The following is an 18,996-nucleotide window of genomic DNA, read 5'->3' as shown; positions in this document are numbered from 1 at the left end:
AATTAAAGAGGACCTAAGAGGCATATCAGCTGGCTATTAACATCCCTTTGACTGAATAATAACAATAACACCAAATTAAATTTCACATGGTCCAATGACTTGCTAAATCAGGTGTGCTAAATGATTTGTTTTGATCGCTTGACAAAAGTGTAACTTTAATTCCCTTATCCAAATGCAGAATTCACTAAAAGTAATGTGACATGTATGGTAAAGTAAAAGAAAATTAAATATAAATGTCAATAATCATTTAACAGTAATTAATGGATGAGGATGTGCATTATGTAAAATACACAGATGCTTTTTTTAAAAATATATATTTATGGCTTCCATTATTAACACAGTAAAAGCTTACTGGCCAATACAGATATATTTGAAAAAAAGAAGAAATTGACAGAATAAAGAAAAAATAAGCTCACATTTGTTAAATATTTATCTGATCACATTGTGTGTTGATATTTGCATCAAATGTCAATATACTGTCTTAAAAGTGCATTGACTAAGGTGGTAAATGTAATGGACCAATGTTGTAGTGAACAGATTGCACAAAACAACATGATTTTTCAGGAGAGGAAGTTTGTATTCTTCCTCACCTGCATGACCTGTTCATCACTGTGATCTACCGGAAGATGTTTTCAATTAGCCTAATAACTCCTAACTTGAAAGCATTTCAATAAATCATATTTTTTGTATACTGTACATAAAATAAAAAATAGAATGCAAGAATAATGAATTGGCATCAAAACACAGACAACATTTGTACATGGACGTGCATTGAAGACTGCCATCACAATTTAAAAAATGTAATATTTAGTTTTGAATTGTATCACTTATTTTTTTTCAGCTGCAACAGTGGTTGAAGCTGAATATATTCATGAATAATATTCATGTGTAATGTAACATACTGTAGGAGCTGTGGCTTCCATCATAGTTGCCATTGCAAGTCCAGAAGTATTGTCAGCATAATATTCTGTAGTTAGAGAATCCAAAGTAAAAGTATTTTATATAAATTACGATATAAAGTTGGTTACTGTGACGCTCATATTGTTTCTATTTTCTACACTGTTGGAAAGTGTAATCTGTAACAATTCATGATATTTTATAACTTATCATAAGTTTTGAACAGATAATTTATTCTGCAAATTAATTAGTAACTACACCTTTACTATTGTATACAAAAGATTCATAGCAAGAGCCAATCAAGACTGTCCTATCTCACTTATCTCTGATTGGTTAGTAGGAGGCCAGTGACCCGTACCGTCAACCAAGATAATAAAATGTCACATTTAAGATGCTTTGATCCCGACCTGGCTGGGTAACTCTGCACAATCAGGATTTGGGAGTGGAAAATGTCACAAGTGATAATAGGGCTGCTTTTCTGGGGGCATCTGTTGACATTTGGAGTAGCGCAGGAGAAAGCTCCTTTCTGTCAGATCCTGGGGAGTCCAGAGTTCCCTCTGCTGTCTAAGGAGGGAGATGTCATGATTGGGGGAGCCTTTTCCATCCACAGCAAAATCACACAACCTCCACTTTCCTTTACAGAGAAACCATCACGTCTCACATGTTCCAGGTAATTTTGAGCTTTGTATAAAAATATGTACTCAAGAGTTGTGTTATAGTCAAGTTTAATTTTGCTCTTTTTGTCTCAGTGTGAACCTTAGGGAGTTTCGATTTGCCCAGACCATGATCTTTGCAATCCAAGAAATAAACAAAAGCAAATTTCTTCTTCCAAATGTTTTAATTGGATACCGTATTTATGACAACTGTGGCTCAACATTATCCTCAATGCGTGCTGCGATGGCCCTGATGAACGGTGATGACTGGACTGTAGGAAAGAGCTGTTCGGGTCAATCAGCTGTTCACGCTATTATCGGGGAGTCTGAATCCTCTTCAACCATTGTGCTGTCACGCACTACTGGACCATTCAAAATACCTGTGGTAAGAGCAATGTTTGTGTATCACTGTTTATATTACGTGCAAATTCTTCTTATTGGTTCTCTCTCTTTGTGTATTCTCAGATAAGTCATTCAGCTACTTGTGAGTGTTTGAGCAATAGGAAGGAGTATCCCTCTTTCTTTCGAACCATTGCCAGCGATCGCTACCAAAGTCGAGCTCTTGCCCAGATGGTCAAGCACTTTGGCTGGACCTGGGTCGGGGCAGTCAACAGTGACAGTGACTATGGCAACAATGGCATGGCCATCTTCCTTGCTGCAGCCCAGGAGGAAGGAGTGTGTGTGGAGTATACAGAGAAATTTCACCGGGCAGAACCAGAGAAACTCATGAAAGTTGTAGAAGTGATTCAAAAGAGCACTGCCCGGGTCATTGTTGGTTTCCTGGCCCACGTAGAGATGAACAACCTTCTAGAGAAGTTAAGTCTGCACAACATCACGGGCCTGCAGTTTATTGGTGTAGAGGCCTGGATCACTGCCGACAGCCTTGTGACTCCCACCAGCTTTAGTGTGCTGGGAGGTTCACTGGGTTTTGCTGTGCAAAAGGCCAACATCAGTGGCCTGAGTGATTTTTTAATCAAAGATTTCTGGGAAACAGAGTTTATGTGTAAGGAGACAAACAAGGACACCAAGGCAGCATCATGCAAAGGAAACCAGGATCTAATTGGGCTTCAAGACAATGATGATGATGTTGCAGAGCTGCGATACTCCAATAACATCTACAGAGCTATCTATGCTGTGGCCCATTCTCTGCACAGCATTCTAAAGTGCTCAAAAAGTCAGGGGTGTGACAGGACGATAAAGGTTACTCCCTGGCAGGTAAAAAGGACAGATTACCGTATGGTTTATTAATTAGCTCTATTCATTTACATGGTGACATATTGTCTTATCATTTTTTAGGTAGTGGAGTCTTTGAAGCAGGTCAACTTTACCATTAATAACGGAGACCAGGTGTGGTTTGACAGCACTGGAGCAGCTGTGGCTAGGTATGAGGTGGTGAACTGGCAGCGTGGATCAGAGGACTCAGTCCAATTTAAACCTGTCGGCTATTATGATGCCTCCCTACCTCCCGGACAGAAGTTTGTCCTCAATACTGAAGCCATATTGTGGCCTGGAGAGAAGACAGAGGCAAATATAATTTTTGACAGTAATGCAATGCAAGGCTTTGACATATTTCGTCCTGAATGGTTGTTTATAAAAAATGAACATCTATCATCTTCTTTGATTTAAAGATGCCTGTGTCAGTGTGCAGTAAACAATGTCATCCAGGAACTCATAAAGTCCTTCAGAAAGGAAAGCCAGTTTGCTGCTATCACTGCATACCATGTGCAGAGGGAGAAATCAGCAACAGCACAGGTATATGTACCACAGACCTTAGATATGGCAATTTGCACACATTGTTTTCTTTCCACACTCTATGTATCATGCTAAAGTTTGCTATTACAGTCTCTTATTTACATTTTTAGGATGTAACTGATAGAATCATAATAATAGTGAGCATTTTCCTATTACAGATTCTAATGACTGCAAAAAGTGTCCTGAAGAGTATTGGTCCAATCAAAACAGAGATGCATGTGTACTGAAAAATGTTGAGTTCCTCTACTTCACTGAGGTTATGGGTATAATCCTTGTATTTTTTACTTTGTTTGGTGTGGTCCTTACTTTAATTGTGGCCACTCTTTTCTTTGTCAATAAAGACTCTCCCTTAGTGAAAGCCAACAACTCTGAGCTGAGCTTCCTGCTGCTCTTCTCCTTGACTCTGTGTTTCCTGTGCTCTCTGACCTTCATAGGCCGGCCCACTGAGTGGTCCTGCATGCTGCGACACACAGCATTCGGCATCACCTTTGTCCTCTGTATCTCTTGTGTTCTGGGGAAAACTATAGTGGTGCTAATGGCCTTCAGGGCCACACTTCCAGGTAGTAATGTGATGAAATGGTTTGGGCCTGCACAGCAGAGACTCAGTGTTCTGGCTTTCACACTAATACAGGTTCTTATTTGCATACTATGGTTGACAATCAACCCTCCTTTTCCCTTCAAAAATATGAACCATTATAAGGAGAAGATTATTATTGAGTGTGCACTGGGATCACCTGTTGGGTTCTGGGCTGTGTTAGGATATATAGGGCTCCTAGCTGTGTTGTGTTTTGTATTTGCTTTTTTGGCTAGGAAGTTGCCTGATAACTTCAATGAAGTTAAATTCATCACCTTCAGCATGTTGATATTCTGTGCAGTTTGGATCACATTTATCCCAGCTTATGTCAGCTCTCCTGGAAAGTTCACTGTGGCTGTGGAGATATTTGCTATTTTAGCCTCCAGTTATGGGCTACTTTTCTGTATATTTGCACCCAAATGCTTTATTATTGTACTCAAACCTGAACTGAACACAAAAAAACATCTGATGGGGAAAACGGGATCCGATTAAATTCAAGTGAATGTTTTTTTTTTATTCAAAGTTAATTCAACATTCTTGACTGGCAGTTCAACTTTTGCTTTTTTTTTGCTGTAATATATACAAGTACATGATTTAATGAATAACACAGACAGTAAACAATGCTTGAGTAAAAAATAGAACTTTTAAAAAACATGTTTTGTACTGTTTGTTCTTAAACTTGTATTGTTACCACTTTATTGGACAATAAGAAGAAAATAAACTGTCCATGACTCCCTGCCTTTTCATTTTTATTAGCACAATTAGGGCCTGCAAAGTAGAGATTACTGTACAAGCCTTCACATTGTCATCACACAAGTGTAACATGAACATGTTTTACAACAATGTGGGTGAAAAGACTTTGTCATTAAAGAAATGCTTAAGTATGTCTTCAGTATCCCCAAATATACAGTAGCTAATGAAATAACAAAGATCGTACCTCAATTCATTCATAGAAGCTCCATTGCAAACCCGATTCTCTTTTTTAGTAAGGCCCTATTTAAACTCAACCACCTATAAAAATATACATCTTGAACCTTGCCAGTGCATAGCTTCACTGAATCAGAATAGGATGCTGTGAATTTATCCAACGACCAAAAGTCACAAGCAAGCATAAGATACATCATAAAATATAACATATTTATTGAGCATATTTTCAGGGTTTCATTCCAACATAAAGTGAGAATAAAGGCTGTCATTAGTGCATTATATGCTAACAACAATGAAACCAAACATACCATGTTTAGCATAACATTTAGCATGTTAGCATGATAAATAAAAGAATGTTCTTCAGTGCCGCCTGCTGGACAGTTAATATATTGTAATTGTGATCAATCAATTCAAATAAAACTACTTGTTTAATATGTGCACACACTGTACATATCTATTGTATCCATATGCAATGGTATTAAATAACAAGTCTGACAATTCAGTGAAGCCCCAGATTTAAATTCCGAAGTTCTTAGAATTTACAATGCAAACAATATCTGCAAAACCTAAGGGAAAGACTGAGGATAAGGTTAATAAAAACAATAAAAAGTAAAGGGGATCCAAACTTTAGTCTACTACTTGAAGTCAGACGTGCTACATGTCCATTCACTGCTATAACATCCACACAACTAACTACATCCTGCATTGGCACTGAACATTGGCATTGTACTTATATTAAGGTGTACAATCATTCTTTAGAATACTGGGCTGGAATATTATGTTTATTTTGTATTTGTTTATTACATTGTTTAATATTAAATAAGCACATAAAGTGTAATAACACATGTGCCCACCACCACACACACACACACACACACACACACACACACACACACACACACACACACACACACACACACACACATAAACACACCCAATATTTATATAGTTGAGCACAGACAGAGGTAGAGGGATTTTATTGTTTGGTTTACACTGGTCCACACCTGATTTGTGTTGATATGCTGCTCCAAAACTGTTCAAACAACATAAGCTATGTCTACACTCTGTCAAAAGCTTTCTTCACGTGAAGATCAAATGCCAAATGCAGTGTCAGGGAGTACACTCTCATATACTCCTTTTAGTATCTGGGTCTGAAACCTTTAAAGTGAACTGCCCCAAACAAGCATGAATCAGAAGACCTATAATAGTTTTAATTTTGTAGATACTCTTGTAGGTATATCATTATTTTTTTAAGAATACAATCAAAGCACTTTCTTAAATTTTGGTTCGAATATTTTTCTGCATAATATATGGAGTATTTCTCTAGATCATCTCCTGATTCTTGAGTTAGATTTCAAGCTTTTCTTTTTTTCCTTTTCATTGTTGTATAAAGGCAAATGTAAAGACAAAGGAAGAGGAGCAAATTGATATGACGTCATCAAACAGTGATTTGATAAGAAGCCCTCAATCATCATCACATGCAGAAGTATAAAGCTCTGCCCATGAAAGGAGATACATGTTATGGTCAGTAATAGAATAACTTATTACAGAGTACAGGTTTGTGTGCACATGTCACGTGTGCCTGTTAGTACCAGATGTGGGACTGTGTTGATATAATGTTACTCTTTGTTCTCTTTGTGGGAGTGTGTGGAGCAATGGATGACACTGCGCTCTGTGAGATGTTGGGGAGCCCAGAGTTTCCTCTGTTATCTATGGAAGGAGATATCACTATTGGAGGAGCTTTCTCCATCCATAGCCAAATATCAAAGCCTTCGCTCTCCTTCACAAATGCTCCAGAATCTCTCATATGTTCCAGGTAATGTTTGTCATCTCCTTTCTTGTTTGTTGGTTTCTTAACCGAGAAAGTCAGAAAACTGTCGGTCAAAACTGTTCTTACTCTTTTCAGAATAAATTTTAGAGAATTTCGTTTTGCCCAAACGATGATTTTTGCCATCCAGGAAATCAACAATAGCAGCTCTCTGCTGCCTAATATCTCAATTGGTTATAAGGTATTTGACAGCTGTGGTTCAACACTGCCTTCAATGCGTGCAGTGATGGGTCTAATTAATGGACAGGAAAGGACTTTGGGTAAAACCTGCTCAAGACAATCATCTGTTCATGCCATCATCGGGGCCTCTGAGTCCTCCTCAACCATTGAGATGCTACAAATTTCAGGCGTTTTCCAAATACCGGTGGTAATTATTTGTCAGCTTCATTTTGTCTGTTTTTTTTACTGATTTCACCCTGTTCCTTTTTACAGTAGGCTTGTAATGATCTGAAAAAGTCAAATATTGAGTCAAACAACATTTTGCCATAGTTTTACTTATACTCAAATGTTATCAATGTTATGTTTTGTTTCCCTCCTTTTCTTTTTTATTAGATCAGCCACTTTGCCACTTGTGCATGTCTGAGTAACAGAAAGGAATACCCTTCCTTCTTCAGAACCATCCCGAGTGATTACTATCAGAGCAGAGCATTAGCAAAACTGCTAAAGCACTTTGGCTGGACATGGGTTGGGGCAGTTAGAAGTGACAATGACTATGGTAACAATGGCATGGAAACATTTATCACAGCTGCAAGCCAGGAGGGGGTCTGTGTTGAGTACTCAGAGGCCATCTCAAGGACTGACCCCAGTTGGCAGGTTGCCAGGGTGGTCAGAGTGATCCACAGCGGCAGTACAAGGGTCTTAGTTGCCTTCCTCGCCCAGGGCGAGATGGACATTCTGCTTGAGGAAGCTCTGAAGCAGAACTTGACTGGGCTGCAGTGGGTGGGCAGTGAGTCCTGGATTACGGCAGGTCATCTGGCCACTGAGAGGTACTCGGGAATCCTGACGGGGTCTCTTGGCTTCACCATCAGAAAAACAAAGATCACAGGCCTGCAAGAGTTTCTTTTGATGGTTAATCCAAGTCAAAACCCACACAATAGTCTGCTGAGAGAGTTCTGGGAAGCCACATTTGGTTGCAGTTTCCAATCCAATCTGCATGGTCAGACCCAATGCTCTGGCTCTGAGAGACTAGAGGACATCAACAATCCTTTCACAGATGTGTCAGAGCTTAGGATATCTAACAATGTCTATAAAGCTGTGTATGCTGTGGCTCATGCAATACATAACATGTTAAAATGTGGACAAAATGATGAAGCGATGAATCAGTCGTGTAACTGGAAAGATAATTTACAGATAAAACAGGTAAGTGGTTGCCTTCAAGGATTATGTGAATAATTTGAAATAATAAACAATTCCCTTAAATATAAGTTATTCAAGCTTGTTCTCTTTTGGTAGGTTGTGAAACACTTCCGAAGTGTGAATTTCACTCTTCAGTCAGGAGAAAGAGTGAATTTTGATGGAAATGGAGACCCTTCAGCAACTTATGAGCTGGTGAACTGGCAGAGAAACCAAGCAGGAGATATTGTGTTTGTGGCTGTAGGGAGCTACGATGCCTCTCTACCGAATGGAAAACAGTTTATCATGAACAAAATAAACAAAACATGGGCTGCTGAATCTCCAAAGGTATCAATGTGTTTAGCATTATATACTAATTGTGGAGGTTGTTTTTCAAAGTAATAACTTGTCTGAGCCATTTCCAACATGAAAAATAAGTAAATAATCATATAAAAGTCTAAAAAAACCCACATTCATAACCATAACTATTTTGCAGATTGACAAGCAAAGTGCCAAGATTTACTTTTGATTGATGTTTAAGAGGTATAAAGCTTGAACTAGAGTTTTTGGCCCTGAAAAAGACCCTAATGCTGATTAAATTAAAACAAATTAAATGAATACTAGGATTATAAGGGCAACAAACTATGAGTAACTGATGAGTGGTGTTGTTACAGAGGCCACAGTCTGTCTGCAGTGAGAGTTGCCTGCCAGGTTTTCGGCAGGCTGTGATTAATGGCAAACCCATCTGCTGTTTCTCCTGCATCGCCTGTGCTGCTGGAGAGATCAGCAACTCCAGCAGTGAGTAGAAGCTTTCTTATCTGTAATTTAATGTGTAATATTTGTACTAAATAAATGCTCTCCAGTTTCTTATAAGTGAGTAAATATAGCAGGCAATACCCCACAGTATATACGGCAGCACACCCCGCTGCTAAATTTATACACTCTTTTCAGCAAGCAGGGCAGCCCGTGCTTAGAACTAAAGTTATAATATTGAAACCTTTGCCTTAACTCAAACAGGCTCTGCTCTCTACGGGACTCTATTGGTACAGTGGGTGGGGCTGTGTGTTCAACATAACATGCCAACGCACAAACTGTGCAGATGTAAATTTGCCTCCCTGTGCCCTGCATTGGAAGGAATAGCATTCAGCTGTATTACCCTCGATCTAAAAGAACTCAAAGTAGGGATTTGGTGTGGGTGTAGCCCGCAACTGTCACAACAACAAGCAATTGGGGTGCACCGACAGGGGGCATAGTTCATAAATCTTGTATTTGAGGTCAGTGCAAGCAGCAAAGCTGTCTTAAATGACAATGCCCTCGTAGAGGTGTGCTCCAGAGGCTCAAAAGGACCCTTAACCAAGGCATCGGGCCCTTACCCAGGGCTTAGCCGGACAAAATTCAGTGGACTTGTAGGCTATCCGCTGGAATGTGAAGCGGAAGAATATCCTGTGTTTCGAAGCTACAACAACCTGAAAGTATGCACCTTTAGTTCAGTGGTGGTGAACCAATTGCCCCACTGAACCATTTCCAGCAAGGGCTGGCTTGAAAAATATGCAGCAGACATTGCGACACTTGGTCCAATCCCTCCAAGCTCCGTTTTCGCTCTCATCGCAGCGAAGAAATGTAGCGAAGCTATGCAGCAAAGCAACACAGCCAAGCAAAGCAGGCAAGCATAGCAGCCAAGCATAGCAGCCAGGCATTGCAGCCAAATATAGCAGCCAAGAATCGCAGCATCGCACAGAACCATCGCACAGAACCGTCGCACAGAACCGTCGCATTGACATGCCGGAAGTAATCCCACGACTGCTGGCTTAGAATATTGGGCAGCTTAGAAATTCCCATGGATGTGAGGTTGGGACATGACAGCACTGATGGGATTCTCGTAGCAGCGACTCCACTGGGCAAGTCACAATTTGCTGAAGAGAAAAAAGATAGCTTAGTGGTGGGATGTGCTGCCTTATACTGTAGAGTTTGCACGTATTTTGGTAGACACATCTTGATTAGGCAACTACGCTTACGCAATTTTCTTGTGCGAACGCGTGTTGTGATTTGAGGAGAGTTACCACAGAGTCCAGTTGAGGGCAGAGGGTGTGTGAGTTTGAACCAGCACATTTCAACATTAATACATTTTAGTGTTCCATGTTTTTCTATTCAGGTCCGGGAGAGTGTTCCCGCTGTCCACTGGAGTACTGGTCAAATGAAGATCACAGCCAGTGTGTCCCAAAGGTGATTGAGTTCCTATCTTTTGGAGAAACTATGGGCGCCCTTCTCACCGCTTTCTCATTGTTTGGAGCAAGTTTAACACTGGTGGTGTCATGTGTCTTCTTTCGGTTTCATCACACACCACTTGTCAAAGCCAGTAACTCTGAGCTGAGCTTCTTGCAGCTCTTCTCCTTGACTCTGTGTTTCCTGTGTTCTCTTACTTTCATAGGCCGGCCCACTGAGTGGTCCTGCATGCTGCGACACACAGCTTTTGGCATCACCTTTGCCTTGTGCATATCTTGTATCTTGGCTAAAACTTTAGCAGTGGTGATCGCCTTTAAGGCCAAAAGGCCAGCATACCCAGCTCCTCAGTGTTCTGCTCCACTTCAGAGAACAAGTGTCCTCAGCTGTACATTACTGCAGGTGTTAGTTTGTGTGTTGTGGTTAATTCTTGCCCCACCTTTCCCCTACAAAAATACAGCTTATGCCACTGAAAGGATAATTCTAGAGTGTAATTTAGGTTCATCTATAGGGTTCTGGGCTGTGCTGGGGTATATAGGACTCCTGGCTGTGCTATGCTTCATCCTTGCTTTTCTGGCTCGAAAGGTGCCTGATCATTTCAATGAAGCTAAGTTCATCACCTTCAGTATGCTGATATTCTGTGCAGTCTGGGTTACTTTTATCCCAGCGTATGTCAGTTCTCCTGGGAAGTTCACTGTAGCTGTAGAGATATTTGCTATTCTGGTCTCTAGCTTCGGGTTGCTCTTTTGTATATTTGCTCCAAAATGTTATATTTTACTGCTAAAACCAGAGAGAAATACTAAAAAACATATGATAGGGAGAAACCATGAAAATCACCATGAATGAGTTTACAGAATAGTAACACTAAAAGGTCTGAATTAATATTTTAGTCCTAATTTGATAAAAACTATGAGTTAAGTATGATCTTGCGGACATGAGCCGAGTAGCATTCAGACTAGTCACATTTGCAGTTGTTTAATTGCAATTAACAATTTCAGTGCATTACCATCCCTGAAGCTTAATACTCTGATATTGAATGTTGTCAGCTGCTGTGAATTAAATGCCTGAAAAAGTAATAATAATAATGCATTCCATCAAATGTATCATTGTCCAAAATGTATTTTTCATCATTTAGTTCAAAATTAAAATCAATAATAAAATATTTAATACTCAAGAGCTCAGATATCCCCATGGACGCTGGTTTCTGAAATCATTATTGTCAGTCATCATTGTTTATGCTAAAAACAATGATGGCATACAAATGTAGTAGTCCCTCTAATAGGCCCATCCATCTTTCAGTCACACCAAAAGCACTGTCATTGGTGGACAGAAACACAATATTCACAAAGGCTGCAACCTGGCCCCTGTGGCTTTGTGATAGTTAGAAGAAAAAGCCTATAAAATCCTCAGAGTTAAGGGATTTTAGCTTTCGGCCTTGTGTGGTAATTATTGAGGTGAACTACAATGCTGCTGATAGCAGATCTGCTACTTCTTTCCCTTCTGGCCGTCAGAGGAGGGAAGCCTGTGTGTCAAACATATGGGACTAAAGAACAGTCTCAGTTTTCTAAGGAGGGAGACATCAACATTGGAGGCATTTTCTCCTTCCATCAGAACCCAGTCAGTGTCAATCCAGCTCACCAAGTTAACCCAGGAACAATCCAGTGTGAAGGGTAAGAGGGATGAAAAAAATATAACTGTAAATTTCATTACAATATGTGTTGTTTATTAAGTACATATCAGTGTGTGTTTGAATATCTTTTTTACTTTTCACAAATTGTAAAATCTGGTCCCTCTTCTTTTTTAAGACTGGACCCAGGAGAGCTTCAATACGCATTCACTATGATATTTGCCATAGGGGAGATCAACAACAGCTCAGATCTGCTGCCAGGAGTGACACTGGGTTACAGGATATTTGACTCCTGCCCCAGTATCCCTCTGTCCATCAGGGCATCGCTTAACCTGATGAATAGGTATGAGAGTGGGGACGGCAGCTGTAGCAAACTCTCAAATGTGCATGCTGTCATAGGGGAAACCACATCTACCTCTACAATAGGTATTGCACGCACCATGGGACCCTTCAATATACCTGTGGTGAGTGTTAAGGGTATGCACAGTCTCTGTACACATGAACTGTCAAGTGTGTTTTTTTGTCGTTGAATGAGAAGTTAAAAAATATGTGAAAACGTTTTATGACATGTGTCATTCATATTAGGCATCTCAAAATTTGCTATTTTTCTGTGTTACTTGTGTTTCAGATCAGTCATTCAGCCACTTGTGCGTGTCTTAGCAACAGAAGAGACTATCCCTCTTTCTTCAGAACCATACCTAGTGACATTCACCAGAGCAAAGCCCTAGCAAAGCTTGTGAAACACTTTGGCTGGACCTGGGTAGGAGCTATCAGAACTAATAGTGACTATGGGAATGGTGGCATGGCCACTTTCCTGGAAGCAGCAGAAAGGGAAGGTGTGTGTGTTGAGTACTCAGTGGCTATTTACAGAACTGATCCCAGGAAGTGGTTCTTAGAGGTAGTGAACATTATAAAGAAATCCACCTCTAAGGTAATAGTGGCATTTGCTGATGGCACAGACCTTGACATACTTATTAAGGAGCTTCATGCGCAGAATGTGACAGGCCTGCAGTGGGTGGGCAGTGAGGGTTGGATCACTTATCGCTATATTGCCTCTCCAATAAACTACGCTGTGGTGCAGGGGGCGGTGGGCTTTTCAGCATTAAATGCTCACATCCCTGGACTGCAGGAATTCCTCGCTAATAGCAGGCCCTCCACCACACTGGGAGACCAGGGACTGGTGGAGTTATGGGAGACGGTGTTCGGCTGCACCCTGACACCCCAAGCAGAGACTCAAGCTCAGGGGTCAGTCGCTGCCTGCACTGGGAAGGAGTCTCTGTGGGACACAAGCACACGCTTCACAGATGTTTCAGATGCCAGTTTACTGAACAATGTTTACAAGGCCACATATGCTGTCGCTCAAGCTTTGCACATGTTGTTTACCTGCAAAGATGGACAGGGGCCTTTTGAGAACAATACTTGTGCTGATTGGGGAAATGCCCAACCATGGCAGGTAAAATTAAAAAAAGTCAAAAAATTGTATATGTTAATTATGTAGTTAATTAACAACTTCTCTGTTTCCCTGCAGGTTCTGCATTACCTAATGCAGGTCAATTTCACCACTAAAATTGGTGAAAGGGTTTTCTTTGATGAGTTGGGCAACCCTGTGGCAAGTTATGCACTGGTAAACTGGCAGATGGATGAGACTGATTACATAGTCTTTAAAACCATTGGTTTCTATGATGCCTCACAGCCTGAGGGTCAGCAGTTTAAGATGAAAACAGATGTGAAAGCTATCTGGGCAGGGGAGAATCTTGAAGTAAGTAAATCTTGAAAGCTTGTCCGAATGAGCTTTCTTGAATTTATTCTGAGCACAATATTACATTTTTTTAATACAGGTACCGAGGTCTGTTTGCAGTGAGAGATGTTTGCCAGGCACCCTCCGGGCTTTTGTCAAGGGCAAGCCTATCTGCTGTTTTGATTGCATCACCTGTGCTGACGGGGAGTTCAGCAACAGTACAAGTGAGACTGCAGGATTCCTTGCCTTTACGTTAGCACTTATCGTGTTTTTGTTGGGTAAAATCACTGTGAGCACTTTACTGGTCTATCTGAGGATGTGTGTGCTGTACAGCCTAAACGTATTTATGCTTTCAGATGCAGTGAAATGTGACAAATGCCTTCCCGAGTACAAGTCCAGCGAAGAGAGGAATAACTGTGACTTGAAAGCTATTGAGTTCATCACCTTCAGGGAATTAATGGGTATACTGTTGGTCACCTTTTCTGTCTTTGGTGCCTGCCTGGCGATGACTATAGCCCTGATATTTTTCCACTACAGGCAGACTCCTATTGTCAGGGCCAACAACTCTGAGCTGAGCTTCCTGCTGCTCTTCTCCTTGACTCTGTGTTTCCTGTGTTCTCTGACCTTCATAGGCCGGCCCACTGAGTGGTCCTGCATGCTGCGACACACAGCATTCGGCATCACCTTTGTCCTCTGTATCTCTTGTGTTCTGGGGAAAACCATAGTGGTGCTAATGGCCTTCAGGGCCACACTTCCAGGTAGTAATGTGATGAAATGGTTTGGGCCTGCACAGCAGAGACTCAGTGTTCTGGCTTTCACACTAATACAGGTTCTTATTTGCATACTATGGTTGACAATCAGCCCTCCTTTTCCCTTCAAAAATATGAACCACTATAAGGAGAAGATTATTCTTGAGTGTGCACTGGGATCACCTGTTGGGTTCTGGGCTGTGTTAGGATATATAGGGCTCCTAGCTGTGTTGTGTTTTGTACTTGCTTTTTTGGCTAGAAAGTTACCTGATAATTTTAATGAAGCTAAATTCATCACATTTAGCATGTTGATATTCTGTGCAGTCTGGATCACATTTATCCCAGCGTATGCCAGCTCTCCTGGGAAGTTCACTGTGGCTGTGGAGATATTTGCTATTCTGGCTTCAAGTTATGGAATGCTGTTTTGTGTTTTTTTGCCGAAGTGCTACATCATTTTATTAAAGCCTGAGAACAATACAAAGAAACATTTGTTGAGTAAAGCGACCAGAAGAGCCCTTTGATTAATTTGGTAAATCACAGCAGTAGATTTATTTTTAATTTATTTAATTGTTTTATACTTATACTATTAAAATGAACTGACTAACTCTCTAACTTAAATGTAAAAGCAATGTATGGCTCTGCCCAAAACTTTCCTGATAATGTCTATATATCAACAACTTGAAACTAATAATTAATAGTAAACCCTTTAATGTGGCAACGTTTTCTCATGTATTGGGCTCAGAAAATAATTATTTAATGTTGCAACCTTTTCAACTGTTAATATTTGTATTACTACACAGTAGATGAGTTCCAAAGGTCAAGAATGAACCTCCATATTTAACTTTAAAATGAACAAATGTTTTTTTGCATTCAAACTTCAAAATAAAATATTGTATGAAATGTGCATTCTTTTTTGTGTTGTTTTTGACAGCTATGAAAAAATATTCATTAACGCTATAGTAGTTCACATTACAGTACAAGATGGCACACATAGTAAACTACAAAACACAGCGCAAATTGCAGAGACATAATTATTTTAGAATGACTTTAGGAATTCCTAATTAAACATTAATTTATTTACAACCTTACACTGTATCTCATGATTCTCATGGAGAAACAAATGTATTTTATTTGTTGGCTCATGCACACCAGTCCTGTCACGCAGCAAGGGAATAACTTATACATATAAGTATATATGTATAGTATATGTCATACTAAAGAAGTCGTTTCATCAGAATACTTTATCATAATTTCTGTAATGTCCAACAGATGGCATTGAACAACAGACTAAACATATGCATGCAAAATGTAACAGCAGCATGCAAGGGTTTAAGTGTAAGCATGCCAACACAAGCATGGTACAGTAGCATGCTAACAAAACTCAAAAGTACATCTAAGTCTAATGAAGTACATCTGAGGCTCATTATCATATACACAAACAGTGATCAGACATCTTCATAATGTATACTATATATATATATATATATATATATATATATATATATATAGATATATAGATATATATATATATTAATTACTGTATGATTTTGGCACAGTAACATTTCATTTTATTTTATTTTAACCTATATTTTAAATCATTTTTGAGACTTTTGCATTTGGATAAGGGAATTAATCCTACACAGTGGACAAGTGATCAAAGTAACACATTTAGCACACCTGATTTAGCTAGTCATTGGGCCATGTGACATTTAATTTGGTGTTATTGTTATTTTTCATCATTTTAATCAGTTGATATGTCTCTTAGGTCTTCCTTAATCAAAAACAAATAGTTGCTTGTATGTTTGTAGTGATGACTGTTAGAAACACTTTCAACCTCTCCAGAGGGTATGTCTTTTGGGGTATCATTAGAAACACATGTGGGGAAGTACAGGTGCCTTAGGCCGGACCATGACTTACACCTCAGGCTCTTTCCACTCACAAGTGCACTAACAAACTAACAATCTCCCTCCAGAGTTTGAAGTGTCTCCAGTTTACCTCCACAGCACACCTGTCCCCTCAGTTTACACTGGAAAATTTCCATCAGGGCTGTTGCATCATGATTCCCTTAAGATCCCTACTAGAGAACTTGAGCCTTTTGTCTGTCAAGACTTTGCCCTGAAACATTTGACCATGGCTTTGCTTTTTGAACTTGACAAACGTCAATAATGAATACAATAAATGAAGACAGCATTTAAGTATATATGCTTAGGATTTTTAAAATGTTTAAAGGGAATTAACTCTTAATGTGGTGTTCTGGATTGGTGGACAGAGAACATCCAGTGGGAAATGAAGTTAGATCAATTCCTAAAATACATCATACAGTTTAGGCTTGACAATAACTGCATGTTCTGAAACATTTTATAATGTTTTAGTAATATGATTTAAACAATCAATCTGACTGTTAGTATGTAATAATCTATCTATCTATCTATCTATCTATCTATCTATCTATCTATCTATCTATCTATCTATCTATCTATCTATCTATCTATCTATCTATCTATCTATCTATCTATCTATCTATCTATCTATCTATCTATCTATCTGTCTGTCTGTCTGTCTGTCTATCTATCTATCTATCTATCTATCTATCTATCTATCTATCTATCTATCTATCTATCTATCTATTCATCTATCTATCCATCTATCTATCTACTCTGTATGTCGGTTGACCGTCTTATTCTAAAACCAAGGGCATAAATATGCAGCTACAACATTCTTCTATGAAGACTGTCTACAAGATTTCTAAAGATTTCCTCTCTTTCAGCCACAAGTGTGTTAGTGTGGTTGGGCACTGATGTTGGCCTATACAGCCCAGCTTCTGCCACCATTAGTGGTAGTAGTGTGACTTTAATCTGGCCTGAACCCACTGAAAAATGGAACAAAATCTCTATGGTTAACCTTGTGAACACATTTTTGTATACAAATATACAAGCACAGCCACAAACCATCACGCACTCAGTCTTTGCTTTGAAAACTATGGAGCTTAGTGATAGCATGGATGTCGCCATCTTGTGACAATATTGTGCAGTTGCAGAAAAGCTGCAATAATGTTAGAGATTATGCTGCTGCTATTGATGATGATGTATATTATTGTCATTATTATTATTAGTAGTAGTATTGGTAGTAGTATTATGAGGAAAAAGAAGAAATAATTCATACATTGTTATTGTTGACACATTGAAAGCCCAATACTCAAAGGTATGAAGTAAAGCAATAAAACAAACACACATTAAGAGACAAATATAAATATAAGCATGAATGCAAACATAAATGCAAAATAAGAGATACAAGAAAGGTTGAAATGGACCAATATGTAAGGTAAGATATAAGAAACATATAGAAAAAGAAAGAAATGTATTATATTGTCATTATACATGTCTACAAAATGTAGCTTCTGCTTTTAACCCATCACCAACTTAATGGGAAGAGTGTGCTGCTGAGAAGAGCCCGGGGAGCAGTAAGGGGTTCAGTGACACTTTGACACAGGACACAATCCAGTCAAGGATCGAACCATTGACCTTGCTGTTTTCAGACAACCCTCTTAACCTAGTGAGCCACAGTCACCTGTATATATTTCAAAAATTAAAAGGATAATCAAAATTAAATTATAAAAGGACGACCACATTATATTATATATCCAGGTGCTGGATATAATCCAGCACCTGGATTTTTGTGGTCCAGGTGCTGACACATGGTGGTCCTTGACCAGTCTCCAGCAAGTTTTCTGGGTCCTGGCCTGCCCCCTTTAACCCCTCACTCTAAATCATTAATGTAGAGAATATAGCTTGAAACTGTACCAGTGAAGGTCTTTGTACAGTGCGTGGTACATTAATACTATAAAAACAGGAAATGGAGATTCAGCCCTGCTAATGAAAATATAAAAGCTTTTTGAATTTAAGTACACTAAAGCTGTGTCTAAATTCAGGGGCTGCATCTTCCGAAGGATGTAGCCTGAAAGGCAGGTTCGTTAGAGGACTTCTGAACCTCCTCTCCCAATAAGATGATAACGCATCCACACTATAGTGTGCCTCATTGACTTAAATAAATACAAGGTATATTTAGAAGCAGTTTCCCTCAGATGGCTAAGTGTTGTGTCCTCACTTGCTACCAAAGTTCTGTGTCACTTTACATTACAGCATACAAGCTGTCTTCAACCACAATTATTCTTTAAAAAAAACACAATTATGAATGACTTTTATTTACTTCCCCCTTTACTTTAATTTGCCCAGAGTGAATCTACACATACCCACAGTGGGCATTTTTTCTGGGCCCTGGCTTTCTGATGTTTAAAGGTTTTTGTGGAGGAAAACCTGTTCAGATCATGCCAACTCTAATGATCAGGTGCAGCATGTATGTCATACAGTCTAATTAAATGTTATCCAAATTGTAGGGTGAGGAACATCAGCCCAAATACTGTAAACCCTATTAAAATGTAATGTTATCTAGCAGACATTAGAATAACATTACAAATTACAAAAGTCCTTTGAATTCTTGATTGATGGTTGGAGAGCAGGCCAAGATGCATTAAAGCAGTAACTCCACTAAAATCTAATGTTGAACCCTTGCCAAGCCAATGAATTCTAATATATACAATTCATTTTATTTCACACTTAAGAAAACCATGTATCTTGTCAATAAGCACCTTTTGATTGCTCTGAGAATCATAGTGCTGGATTGCGTTAGGCTGTGACATGCA

At 39.3% G+C, this 18,996-nt stretch overlaps 3 protein-coding genes across 3 annotated transcripts; all 3 read left to right on the top strand.

Moving 5' to 3' along the window:
• The first annotated feature begins 1,427 nt into the window (after positions 1-1,427).
• Positions 1,428-4,368, top strand: LOC137892059 (extracellular calcium-sensing receptor-like). The gene is made up of 6 exons (XM_068736999.1): positions 1,428-1,567; positions 1,647-1,935; positions 2,016-2,765; positions 2,847-3,074; positions 3,179-3,302; positions 3,461-4,368. The coding sequence occupies exons 1-6, from the start codon at positions 1,479-1,481 to the stop codon at positions 4,366-4,368; spliced, it is 2,388 nt and encodes a 795-aa protein (XP_068593100.1). The 5' UTR covers positions 1,428-1,478.
• Positions 4,369-6,458: 2,090 nt separating this feature from the next.
• On the top strand, positions 6,459-11,029 carry LOC137873789 (extracellular calcium-sensing receptor-like). Its single transcript, XM_068712195.1, has 6 exons — positions 6,459-6,619; positions 6,710-6,998; positions 7,184-7,990; positions 8,084-8,311; positions 8,638-8,761; positions 10,116-11,029. Exons 1-6 carry the CDS (start codon positions 6,459-6,461, stop codon positions 11,027-11,029), a joined length of 2,523 nt encoding a protein of 840 aa, XP_068568296.1.
• A 795-nt stretch (positions 11,030-11,824) lies between these two features.
• LOC137873798 (extracellular calcium-sensing receptor-like) lies at positions 11,825-14,818 on the top strand. The gene is made up of 6 exons (XM_068712207.1): positions 11,825-11,853; positions 11,989-12,274; positions 12,439-13,263; positions 13,339-13,569; positions 13,649-13,772; positions 13,905-14,818. The coding sequence occupies exons 2-6, from the start codon at positions 12,023-12,025 to the stop codon at positions 14,816-14,818; spliced, it is 2,346 nt and encodes a 781-aa protein (XP_068568308.1). The 5' UTR covers positions 11,825-11,853; positions 11,989-12,022.
• Positions 14,819-18,996: the final 4,178 nt, after the last annotated feature.

Source organism: Cebidichthys violaceus, unplaced genomic scaffold (assembly GCF_023349555.1).
Source record: "Cebidichthys violaceus isolate CVI_PGR_0920_01 unplaced genomic scaffold, fCebVio1.0.p SCAF_1, whole genome shotgun sequence".
NCBI lineage: Eukaryota > Metazoa > Chordata > Actinopteri > Perciformes > Stichaeidae > Cebidichthys > Cebidichthys violaceus.
This window is presented reverse-complemented; position numbering and strand designations above follow the sequence as displayed.

Coding starts and splice junctions, on each gene's coding strand:
- LOC137892059 (XM_068736999.1), top strand. CDS start 1,479: ATGATTGGGGGAGCCTTTTCCATCCACAGCAAAATCACACAACCTCCA. Junction 1,568..1,646: donor TCACGTCTCACATGTTCCAG/GTAATTTTGAGC, acceptor TTTTTGTCTCAG/TGTGAACCTTAGGGAGTTTC. Junction 3,075..3,178: donor GGCCTGGAGAGAAGACAGAG/GCAAATATAATT, acceptor TTTGATTTAAAG/ATGCCTGTGTCAGTGTGCAG.
- LOC137873789 (XM_068712195.1), top strand. CDS start 6,459: ATGGATGACACTGCGCTCTGTGAGATGTTGGGGAGCCCAGAGTTTCCT. Junction 6,620..6,709: donor GAATCTCTCATATGTTCCAG/GTAATGTTTGTC, acceptor TACTCTTTTCAG/AATAAATTTTAGAGAATTTC. Junction 6,999..7,183: donor GCGTTTTCCAAATACCGGTG/GTAATTATTTGT, acceptor CTTTTTTATTAG/ATCAGCCACTTTGCCACTTG.
- LOC137873798 (XM_068712207.1), top strand. CDS start 12,023: ATGATATTTGCCATAGGGGAGATCAACAACAGCTCAGATCTGCTGCCA. Junction 12,275..12,438: donor GACCCTTCAATATACCTGTG/GTGAGTGTTAAG, acceptor CTTGTGTTTCAG/ATCAGTCATTCAGCCACTTG. Junction 13,773..13,904: donor GGAGTTCAGCAACAGTACAA/GTGAGACTGCAG, acceptor TTATGCTTTCAG/ATGCAGTGAAATGTGACAAA.